General features: G+C 43.1%; 1 protein-coding gene and 1 pseudogene across 5 annotated transcripts in view; both read right to left on the minus strand.

Annotated features, from left to right (window-relative positions):
• EPS15L1 (epidermal growth factor receptor pathway substrate 15 like 1) overlaps positions 1-9,073 on the minus strand; it is a 39,603-nt gene extending 30,530 nt beyond the window's left edge. For 3 of the 5 annotated variants that reach the window (XM_074163997.1, XM_074163999.1, XM_074163998.1), the window contains exons 1-7: positions 8,953-8,993; positions 3,667-3,708; positions 3,350-3,439; positions 2,948-2,995; positions 2,210-2,305; positions 1,525-1,587; positions 481-606 (exon numbers count right to left, since the gene is read on the minus strand). In XM_074163997.1, coding sequence (XP_074020098.1) covers positions 481-606; positions 1,525-1,587; positions 2,210-2,305; positions 2,948-2,995; positions 3,350-3,439; positions 3,667-3,708; positions 8,953-8,982 — 495 coding nt within the window. In that variant the 5' untranslated portion in view covers positions 8,983-8,993. Of the gene's footprint in view, positions 1-480; positions 607-1,524; positions 1,588-2,209; positions 2,306-2,947; positions 2,996-3,349; positions 3,440-3,666; positions 3,709-8,952 lie in introns of all 5 variants that reach the window. The other 2 variants (XM_074164001.1, XM_074164000.1) reach the window with 2 other exon arrangements.
• A 1,759-nt stretch (positions 9,074-10,832) lies between these two features.
• On the minus strand, positions 10,833-12,391 carry LOC141475584 (uncharacterized; annotated as a pseudogene).
• Positions 12,392-12,396: the final 5 nt, after the last annotated feature.

Below are 12,396 nucleotides of genomic sequence, written 5' to 3' on the forward strand. Positions count from 1 at the left end.
AAGCTCAGATCTCAGAAGTATCTATAAATATACATGAAAAAATACTTGATGATTTGACAGCTACAATAAATGAGGATGTTTTAAAGCATTCTCTTGTACAAACAGCGGATAGGTTTAATGGTATGTCTAATAATGTGTATTCGTAAAACTGACAAAACAGTGAAATATAATCTTATAAAAGCTATTATGGTTTAGGAGAGCTTTCTCTTGTGTTTAAACAACTAAAATCAAAATTTCCAGCTCTTAAAATGAATACAGAGATAATGAAGCCAATCTACTCTAGGGCCCAAATTACTACTATTATTCCTATTTCTAAGTGGAAGATTTCAGAGCCTACTTAATGTTCCTGCTTTATAGCATGCACTCAATGTAAAATCTCAGCCAAAACTTGATCTATGTTGGTAAGTTACATTTAAATATTTAACATTGCAACTCTGAGAAGCTAAATAGAGAATAGCTAAATCTAAACAGCATACTTACCCTTCCTAGGATATCAAGAGGTAGCTTTGAATTCATCAGTACTGGTTTTACTTTGTCTCCTGAAAGTAAACCATTTACTGGCAAAAGGCTTTCAAAAATACCATCAAACTTTGCTTTTTCTTCCACCTAGTTGGTAAGAAATAGCCTGAATAAGTAAAAAAGTGTGCCTGTGTGAGTGTGGAAAATGAGATCTTGCAAGAAATTAAGACTGGTCAGTAATGTATTCATTCTAAATTTCCAAGCTTTCTTGCAAGTGCCACCATGCTGTATTTCAATGTAAACCCCAGGGAGCTACATTTAGGAGCTTAATTTCAAAGCTAAGGTTATGATAGCTACGAGGTTTTAACATGCAGCATTCAACATGTGTTTCTGTAGTGTTCTAAAAGAACAAGGCATTCTGATTAAAACACTGCTGACCAGATTTTAAACAAACTTTGACAAACTCTGCAGAACTAAAAACTATTCTTCCCAAATAATTTGCTTCCCACTTTAAAGTACAACATGCAAGCACAAAAAAAAAATCAGCATTAGAAGTCATTCTATTGAATTTCTACCTTTTGGAAAATGTTTGCATTTGAAAATTAACTAAATACAAATATTCCCCTGTATGTACTGAAAGTTACTGTTTTCCAATAATATATATTGTGTGTATCACTAGATACTAATAAGAACATATGAACTCAAGCTTTAAATTAATACTTCAGGATGGATTTGGTGAAATGCTTTGCTGTTCTCAGTGGGGTTCCTTTATACAAACATGAAAGTGCCTCTATTAGGATTCTGGAAGAAATCCAGGCAGAAGATTAAAATTCATTGTGTCTTAAAAACATCACACCAGGGGTTGTCAAAGCCTTGTTTAATACTTATTTCCAATATAAAACTACAGCTCAATATTCTCTATTGTGCACAAGTCTGTCATCAGAAAGGGAGGACTTCTGAAATGGGAAATATATTTGATACAAAATTCTCTCGCTGGGAAAATCACAGACAAGGAAAATATTTACTTTTAAAGAATGGATGGAATGTGATGTCTTTTACACTTACCCTAACAGCCCAGTGAGTCTCTGTTGAAGGTGGTGTGATCAGCAAAGGACTGCTAGTGTCATGCTAAAAATTAAAGATTTTTTTATTTATATGTCTCTCTCTATATATATAAAAAAAATACACACACTTCTGTCTCCAATCCTTACTAATTGCTTTAAGAGGTGTTATAAATATGAAGATTAACTACACTGAACACCGAAAAAAAGAAAAAGGGCTGCATATGTGCCCAAATAAAAAAACAAGTCATGATGATTTATATTATAGTACTTCGATAAGGACTTCAAGTGCATTAAAGTACCCAAACACAGAACTAAGACAAGTTAAAGGAGGTTCCACAGCAGCTGCTTCAGGCAAAGCTGCAGCCATGCCCTTTACTCAGACTCCTGTTGACCAAGCCAAAAAATAATATTTTTTCTTTTCATTTCTTCTTTCATAAATTTAGAGTTCAGCCACATCAAATGCCCAAACAAGCTGAACATAGTTAAACTTGCATCAGTTTTGCAGCCCAGGAAGGGGCTGGTACGTACAACCGAGGAAGACAGGACTAGAGCAGCCATGGCTGCAGTTATCCTAAGGAACAGTCTGACAGCAGCCTGAAGTCTCAGAACTATGACATTTATGAAACAGAAAATTATCCCAGTGTTCTCATATAACACATACATACATTGAGGTAGATATTACTTACAAATTTGGGAGGTGGCACAGTCAAGTTCAGACTGCTCAGGTTAACATCATGGCCATTCTGTGCACACGCTACCAGGCGCAACGCGACATAGAAACCCTACAAATAATAGTGGTTTTTATTAAAAAAAAGCAACCAATATAGGTCTTCAATAACCCATTTATCATTTTTACTACACTGTACATGTGCAACTCAGTAAAGTATGGAAACAACAGATGTATAGCCCCATTCAGTTAACTGCATAGTGACAACTACCCCAGTGCTTTTAAAGATGATTCTGGCAAAATTTCACAATAACACGGAACAAAAAGTAGAAAACTTCGAAGCTCATTTTTAGGAAGGACTCTCCCATAACTTACATTTCAACAATTTTTCTTAAAAATTAATAATGTTTTAAAAAAATTCTCCATATCTACAAGTTGGTATTTGATATTCCAAGCCATTTTTAGTAGCGTTAGTTATATTTTTTCATGCAAGATGAATATGTATCTATGTATCACACACACTGACCATTTACAAAACAAAAGAGAGACAGAAAATTAGATCCAAACTTCTCCAGCAGCCTCACTGAGTAATATACTTGGATACGAGCAGTGCTAGGGAAAAAAATCTCACCTTGTAAACAAAAACTTAAGGAAAAAAAAAAAGCGAAAGATAACTACTGTTGGTATCAGGGTTTTCTTGAAACAAGACTGATCTGTGGAAGGTAACATGAGTATTCTACAGGCACATTTCATTTACCTGTTTATCCAAGTATCCTTTACCCTCTGGGTCAGCCAAATCCCATATCTGTGGAGATACAAATAAAAGCCATTGGGATTTTAAAATAAAACCTACCTCAACAGTTTGCATTTTATGTCTTGTTGAACTGTTCACTGCAACTTTCAAGTTATGACATACAATGTTATTTAATTCTCAAGTTAACAACAAAAATGTTACACAAAAGACAGTTTCTCCTTTTAGATTCCTATGAAACTTAAAACAATCCCTTGGAGCTATTACCCACCTGCGGTTAACCTAATACTCCATGGATCTGATTTGCATTCCACCAAATTCCTTTCTACCACCCCCTTCTGCTCAATGTTAGCTGCACTTAAGCAACTGTGCAGCTAATTACTCCGTTATACAATTCCTTCAACTTACTTTTCCAAGGATAATATCAGAGAGACCGGATTTTTTAAGAAAAAGCGCAGCTTCATTTGCCCCGACTCTCCCCGTGTATGTTGGATCTACCTGAAAGATAGAAGTTCACATTCAATTGAAGCATGTCTGTCATGAGAGCAGAGATAACAAATGAAAAGCCTCTTTTCTCGAGGTCAAAAGAAGTTAGACAAGCACACATTACCACCGAGCAGAGAGAATTTACAGAAGATTAGCACTGCAATGGGGAAAGGGAAGGGGGAAATCTTGGGGAAGGGGGAATTGCGGTTTATTATTCAATTATTTTTTTAAGAGCCTACCTGTTTGTAATAAGTTTCATATAACGGATTCCCAGTAGAAAACTGAAAAACAAAGAATGAACTGCAATCACAAGTAGCCCAACTTCAGGGATTGACATTAAAAAAAAAAAAAAAGCATATACTTTGTGTATTACTTGTATCAAAAATACAGAACAGTAAGTTAATTTGCTGTGTTCCAAACTGGATACTTGAAATCTAAGTGTGGATAACAGCGAACCCCCAGAACTTGCAGCCAGCAGAATACCGTGACGTCTTAAAACTCCTTATTCACCATCATTCATACTTACACTTGCACTTTTAATTAACAACATTTTATGGTAATAAGGTTTCGTAGAACAGCTTTGAACTATTTGCCAAAGTATTTCATATCACAGTTTGACAACCACCGATATCAAAGGCAGAGTTTTCAACATAACGCTGCCTTGGCTACCTCCTGCACTGTAAATATACTTATGGAATATTTTCAGCAGACAATTATATACACACACAGAGACAAAGCCCTGGTATCAAAATATGCCTGTGTTTATACATTCTCAGGGCTAGGATCTTAGACTGAAACAGAGTTTAAAAAAAAACAGAATGAATGGTTAATTAATGGTTAATGGTCACAATTCCCTGACAAAGTTGTTTGAAGCCTTCAGGTTGGTGTTATTGCTGCATTACACCAAAGCAGCAACCGCAAAGGTGGTCCCTGCCCTTTGGGGACACTAAACAAGCAGATTCCTTTTCCCTCTTGCTGACATTCCAATGGGAACTGAAACGTCCAAAGAGGCAGAAGCCCCAACACCCATCTTCTCACTTGCCTCCTACAACTGCCACACAAGTTCTAGCCACGTGCAGGTTAAACCTCCACAACATTCTCCAGCAAAACCATTACAAACCAGTCTCGAACAAGTCACCCATTAGAGCAGTCAAAGGCCTTAAAAAACAAGCAACAAAACAACCCGATAATGCACAGTTTCATGGGTGAGACACAGAGACGCTGAAACATCCCAAAGCCTGTTTGAGGTAACAGCTCTCCACCTACAGGACGTAAGTCAGACACCTGACGAAGGACTATTTCTCACTAACTCTGATCACTGGTATGTCACCTCCCAAATGCTGCCTTCTTCCTTGTCATCCACATGGATTTCCGGATGTTCTGCCTACACTGAGGGGAAGGGAGACAGAAATATGATGAAGGAAAAGACCAATGAAGAGCATGAAAGTTTTATTCTACACCAAGAGAATCTTCCTGTAAGTTTACTGTAAACATGCCAAATCTTAATTTAAGGAGCCATTCAAAATAACTAACCCTATTAACCAAAGAAGCAAACACCAACTCTTTGAAGATCAGTACTTTTACTTGGCTAGAAAAGCCATGCATTTTCAGAAGAATTTCCTAAGCATCTTAAATGTAGTTCGCTTATACCCATGAACAAAATAAGCCACTGTGTTTTCCAACATCACTACCCTCTAGAAGCTCTTGCTCTTCAGTAGCTGGACACTTCCCCATTCCTGGAAGCGTTCAAGACCAGGCTGGAGGGGGCTTTGAGCAACCTGGTCTGGTGGGAGGTGTCCCGGTTGGAACTCAATGACCTTTAAGGTCCCTTCCAACTCTAACCATTCTATGATTCTATGATGGGAGTTCAGAAGAAGAAACTTGCGACCATAACTCAAATCTGACTCATCTTTTTGCTGGCTTGTAAACGATCAGCATAGATAAGCACCATGCTTCTGTAGGAAATACATCATTCAGAGAAAAGGTGGAAGTAGGAAACAGTCTGTCCAACTCGGAATAAAATCTAGTATGTTTTAGCCAACTATCACCACACTATATACCTCTCGTTTCTCAGAAAGCTCAGAGAAGCCAGCCAAAGACCAGCTACAAGCTCCTCTAAGTAATTTGGCGGGTATCCTACAGCACGCAGAGACTGGATTCATACCAAGATCCAGAGCAAACCACTCCGGCAGCAGCGTTGCATGATCTCATCCCATCACCAGACGTTCCTGTCATCCTCATCTGATACTGTCAGCCGTGACATACAGCTGACTTACCTGAGAGAGGTGGCAGGAAGCCAGGGTGATGAGCACTGAAATGCTGTGAAGTTTTCTTCTACGGCAATATACTCATCCAAGTGCTGCTGGAAAGCACTTCAACACTCGGCTCTCTACTTGCAGAATTTTACGAAGATTAAGCCTCTCTGACCGATTTACCTAAATGACTGCATCTCTGTGATGAAGCAGACCAGACAAAATGGGCTCAAGTGATAAAAATAGCATAGCCACCTACCTACTCGTCACCACATGTGACTACATCACTATTATTCAAGAGGAATCTAATTTGATGATGTCTGACGATGGAGAACCTAGATGAGGCAGTGTCAATGCTGGCAAACATTGGCATGAAAAATATTTTGAAGAGTTTGCAGTTAATGAGTGGTCAAATTACCTGTTGTACCGCAGTTCAGTCTGACTTACAAGTTAACAACCCTCTGGTTTCTATTCCTACTCCATACTCCCAAAAGCATCACCTATGACCAACACTTTACACCATCTCCCAAACAGACACTTCAGAACCCTGGGGCCTTGTTGTTCGACCTCTAAATTGATTTCCTACAAAATCTGAAGTTTGAGACTTGAACTTGTGCTCCCACAGCAGATCTGCTACACTGCATTTGAGGTACAAGCACATGGATATGACTCCATGCCCCTTAACACAGGTCTGGGAAAAAGGTAGGCGTAAGCTGCTGCCACCAGAACAATGAATAAAGGCAGTTCCTAGCAGCCTTCTGTCCTGAGGTCATCTCTGGGCCACAAAGAACTCTGGATCAGGTGAACTACTTCCTTGATGTCCTCCTGTTCAACCACTGTTGTCACATCATATGACGGATGAAAATAGGTACTGTGAAAGGGGAGAAAACAAGGTGTTCCACAAAGATGAAAACCAAAAGAAGGTTGCTGCTGCCCCAGAAAGATTGATCACCTTTGCTCTTACTCTACTTGCCGAGTATCCCGAGGTGTCTCACAAGACTGAGCTACAAAACGATCTGCGCTGTCCCAATATCTCTACTGTAACTCACCATAACCTCGAGAGGCTGTAGGTTGACCGTGCCCAGCACAGTGGAAAGACCACTGATAAGGTGACCAAATATTCAAGAAAATAAAGTGATCAGAGGTAAATCAAAGCCACTTTCAGTTGTTGTTTAACTCCAAGAACTTATCTTACATGCTTGCTCTTCAACTGTGTTTATGCATAACCAGTTGAAACAGCCAGCTGAAATGTTGGTTTGCATACTCTAAGTTAGACAGCTAAATTACCTTTCATAAAATATCATAAAACCAGTAATTTCATAGAATAGAACCACAATAAAATTAATTTATGACAACAAATACTATTAAACACTTTCACATGCTTGATCTACCCATGTTGTTTACAGCGCCTAATATGTCTCTATCAAAATTCTTATTTTATAACTTTCTGAGTGAATGTGTTTCAACCTGACAGCACATGTAACCTCTCTTACTCCTTTTAATGCCATTTCTGGCATTTATTATAACCAGCATGTATCTCTGTATTAATCATGAAATCTAGGCTATTAAAAGAGGAAGTTTATTAATGTCTAAGGAAATTCTGCTTACTGCCCTGATTACAGCTAAATTACTCTTCATAGTTCGATAGAGAAAAAAAAAAGTTTGAAACCTAGAATGCTTCCAGTAAGTAAGCTGTAAAATAGTACGCCAAAATTACTGATATGTTCACAGAACACGGTGCTGTTTCATAAAGATAATAGATTATGTTATACAAAATAAAACGCCATTGATGCCAGTCTCTCAAATACCAATTAGAAAGTAAATAACACAGAAGGAGGATTTCTAGTATAATAAATATTTGATACATTTTGTCAATGTACTATAGAAGACAGAAGTTCCACAACAAACTCTTTCAAGTCCAGACTTTATTCTACGTATATATTTTGCACCACATTGTTTCTCTTGAAAACTTTTGGTAGCAGTTTGCATGTACATGGATTTTTCAGATGTTTCTGAACACGTTCATTTATTTAAAGAGATGTTAAACAGGACTCCTACTGCTATCCAGAAGCTAAAAAGCGGTGCGCTCTCTTAATAAGATGCACAGCAAACTACCTATCACCCATGCATCACACAACTCCATTAAAAGATAAATTTTCAGAGTATCACAAATAAAAGTCCATTATAAAGAGGAAATTGATAAATTTAAATAATTTAAACTATCAACAGCAGTTGTTCTGAATTCCTGGCTGGCCTAGCCACAGTGTAGAAAACAGTTTTAATTTCAAGGCCTTGGAGGGTGGTGGGGTGTTGTTGCTTTTGTTTCAACAGAAATAAGTAAACTGACTATCTTCATAGGAATCTGGGAAAGAATAAACAGTAATCACACTGTTCAGCTTTGAGTTAGTTGGGTGAGAAATTAATCAAAAACCTTGTAACAACAGTAACAACAAAAATCTACCCAAGGATCCCAAACATTAAAGCAGAGCTGAAGCACAGCCTCTCCCAGAGGCAAACCACGCTCCTTGTGGAGACAAGCTCCAAGGTCCAGGCTCTTCCCTTCCCCTCAGAACCCTCATTCTCCTGCTGATGGGTAAAAAAATCTCCTTTTCGCTCCTTCACACCGAGTCCCTTCCTGGTGCACCCGCGCTATGGCCACCTCCCAAATATTAAGCACAGTCATGACACCCCAACAGCTAAAGGGCGACATTAACCCCGTGTTACAAGTAGGAAAACAGGGTGACGCGACCAAATTTGGAGAGTCCGGAGCAGAGAGCGAGCCCCAGCCCCGCACCTCAGAGCGCCTGAACGCCCGCGGCCCAGCCCCAGGAGCTGCAGGCCGGGGAGGGAAAGCCTCGGCGCTGCCCTTGCCCTTCCCCAGGGGGGCAGCTCTGGGGCCTCCATCAAGGGAGGGCGCCAGCGCCTTTTGTGCCCCCACAGAACCGGCGCCTGCCCCGGGAGGCTCAGCCCCGGCCCGACGGCTGGGGGCCGCTCGCCCCCGCCCGGGGCCTGCTCCCCGCCGCGCACCGACCCTCTCCCCACCCGCGGGCCGAGCCCCCTCCCCGGCGGCGGCGGGGAGAGGCAGGGCCTATGCCCCAGCGCCGACCCGGCCCCGGCTTCACCCGCCTGCGGGAGCGGGACCCGCATCGGGGATGGCCCGCTCCCCCTTCCCCGATCGGCCCTCAGCCGCCGGGCCCGGAGGCCCGCGTCTCCCCTCAGCCGCCCCCGGCTGTCCCCCCGTCCCCCTCCCCCCGGCAGGGTCCGGCCGGTTACCTGCTGGCTGAGGGGGATGAGCGCCGCCATCTTCCTCCCGCTGATTCGGGCAGCGGCCGGGGCGGGGGGAAGGCGGGGCGAGCGGCGGCGGGAGGCCGCCCGGCCGCGCCTGGCACCGCGCGGCCCCGCTGGGCCGGGCCTGGGCGGGTGTGTGTGTGAGGCGGAGGGGGGGGGAGGCGGGGTCCGGGGCCTGCTGGGCCGCCGCCACCCGGGAGCGGGTCGGGACGGCGGAGGGGGAGGCGGAAGAAAGCGGGAGAGGGTTTATCTGTCCCCGGCAGGCGCTCCCCACCCCGCGGGGCTGCGCCCGCTGTCCCGTTCCGCCGCGCCTCAGCCCCCGCAACCGCTCTGCTCCCGGCCACGGCCGCCTCAGGCGGGGCTGGCCCTGACCTACCTCCAGCGCTACGGCCAAAGCGGGTCTAGGGGAGATGGCAGCCGCCGAGGGGTACTCTTCCAGGTAACCCATCGACCTTTTAGCCGGATGACCCGCATCCAACTTTCTCCCGGGCCAACCTAGTTATTTTCCTTGGGTACGCTAAACCCGGTCAAAACAGACCTCACCCCATTAAGCTTCCTCTGGGTTTATGATCAATATTTCAAGAAGTTGAACAAATCCCTGCCTGGAATGCGTAAATACTGAACGGCAGGCTGAAGGAGGCTGGAGCGTTGTAGTCATATAAAAGCTAAATCACCAGGAATACGTAGAGGGTGACTGTCACTCTCCCCACTCTTCACCCCACAGCCTTACCGGGATTGTTTTACAAGGGACAGCACTGAGGCAAGCACAAGAATTTGACCCCAGGCCAGAAACCGAGGATTCCACAGATCCTCCCGCTTCCTCTCTTCTTCTCACAGCAAACTGTGCTGGGGCAGCCCAGAGATTAACACAAAGCCTTTGGCGCTGGAAGGGTGGCTTCAGATTTTGCTAAATTTATAGCTCTTGGAAGGGGGAAGGAAATGCCAAAGAGCAGAAGGACCTGAGAAGGGATGAAGGAAGTGACTGAATAAGGTTACGAGAGTGGGTTACGACAGGTCAGACAGAAAAATAAGGCTCATCGTACACTGTTTCAAATTCCCCCACCACCTTATAGAAAAAAAAAAAAAAAAAATAAATTTTAAAGACATCTTCCAGGCAGTGTATGTATTCACCTCAGATTTTTTGAAGGGAAGAAAACTGTCAAACACATTTAAATTTCGCAAGAGTTGTGGAGGGACAGGCTGCTGTCCCTCAGGCCCCACACTGAGGCAGTGCTAGAACGTTCCGTCAGCAGATGAGCAAGGGCAGAACCGCCAAAGAGCCGCCCGGAGCTGTGTCCGCAGCAGCCGTGGGGCTGCGATAATCCCCAAAACCCTGAGAGGCGCACAGTTACCGCAGCAGCTTAGCACAGCTTATCTCCCCCGGAGCGTGAGGTATGTTGTGAAACACGCTTCACACACCTGACACGCCGAACCTTTCAATGAAATACCATAAAAAAAGCTTATTATGGTATTTCCTCAACAAAAATGAGCATGAATTTTAACATTTACTATTAAAACCTGAAAGTGTAAACCAGTTCCAAAACCTAGTGCTTTACTACAGGTGTTTTCAATATGTTTTGGCAGTGTTAAAGATACAGTTAATAAAAAAATTAAACTTTTCTATATAGAATTTAACTACCTTATGGTATTTTTATGAAGAATAACTGAAACTAGTCACAAAATTTAATGCTGAATTTAAAAAAAATAAAATCCTGTTTTAATACAACTCTGTTGGTGGAGCTTTCCACAAGCTGGTAACAAAACATCAAAATCCTTACTTGCAAAAATCCCTTGATTTAAGTGAAAATAACATGACCTTCTTTCAAATAAGAATTAAAGCCCCTCCTTCTTGACAGCGTTCCTCACTACTCTATTCTTTCCACATTTTTTTCCTCTCTAGCTTTTTCTTAAAACCATTGCTCAAAGTATTTTTCTTCTGTAACCCCTTCTCTCTCCCTCTCTTCCTTAGTCCGCTTTATGTTCGTTTCCTTTCCAAGACTCTAATGTTAAGATTTCATTTTTACGCACCAATAAGTTCTTGATCGGATTAGGCAGGGAATTTTTAAAGTGGGGTAATAAAGAACCAAGACAGACACAGCACTTTGGAGGATTCTTGACTTTTTTGAATGCCATTCTCCGTTCACAGCATCAGCCCGACCTTCAGGTTTCTCAGCATTAGTGTCCATGACGTATTCAGGTTCATCCCAATCCTTAAAAAACACCAAAACACAGGAAGATTAAGAAAACAAAACTGGTGCACAGTTCAACTATATCAAACGTGTATTCTGTAGGAATGAAATAATGCAGTAATGCAAAATAAAGAGAGCAAATTACCTCAGGTTTGATGTCATTTGTATCATCAATTTGCATTCGATCATCCCAATCAGTGGGTTTCTTTGCTGTTGGATGATTAGTTTTCCTTTATGTTTTCTCTACCATTTTCACAAACAAGAACTGCACAACAGCAGTGACAGTATTTCAGTAATGAAGAAATAAACTCACCAAACATAATGGAGTCATGTGAATCTCCACTTAGGTTCTTCTGATCCAAGTGTGAGTAAAAAATCTTGACGTATCCCCCATCAGTCTGTCTTCTGCTCATGTTTCACAGTACACTAATGACCACAGTCTTCCCTTTGTTACTAAATGGCTTAAATTGTGAGGAGATAGCATAAAATTTAGAATTTTCACTAGTTTGTACACCTGTGAGTATATTAATAGAGTAGTCAAACTTAGATTTTTCTCCATTTGTAAAGAGAAAATACTTCTATTGCCATGCACAGCACATCTATAAAGGCAAATCCCCAGCTCTCAAGCTGGTTCCCATAGCATATATTGAACGACACCCACATACCTTCATCTCGCACTGGATCTCGGTAAAACCTCCCTGCAACAAGTTGAAATCTCCCAAGGTCTGCCTTGTGCTCAGAATTCATCCACTTCTTCTCCAAGCTTCTCCCAGCATCCTGCGACGCCAGGGTCAGTGAGCACGGTCAGCCTGCCAGGCTCCCTCCCCGCCACCTCACACACAACTGCTGCCCTACCACCCCCTCTCCTCTACCCCCTCTGCCCTCGCCAAACCTCCGCCCAGAGACTGCTCCTGGAAATACACCTTGGCCCGAGCAGAGCCCAGCGCGGCCCCGAGAAGCAGGGCCAGCCCCAGCGACACGGCGGCTGGGGCGCTCCTGCCGCTCTTATGGCCGCCATCATGGCCTCCGCCCTCACACCGCCACGGCCTCGCGCCTCCGACCGACGCCAGCTTCGCGCCTTCGGGGCCGCGCCCTTTCCATTGTTAGCTCTGATTGGCTGCGCTTTCCTAATTTATTAGGATACGAGATTCGATTGGTTTAACGGCCCTCGAGGGAGGAGGAGGCTGTCACGTGCTCGCGCGGCGAGGTGCATGCTGGGGCTTGTAGTCGGCCATCTGAG

This window comes from Numenius arquata, chromosome 25 (genome assembly GCF_964106895.1).
Source record: "Numenius arquata chromosome 25, bNumArq3.hap1.1, whole genome shotgun sequence".
NCBI classification, from domain to species: Eukaryota; Metazoa; Chordata; class Aves; order Charadriiformes; family Scolopacidae; genus Numenius; species Numenius arquata.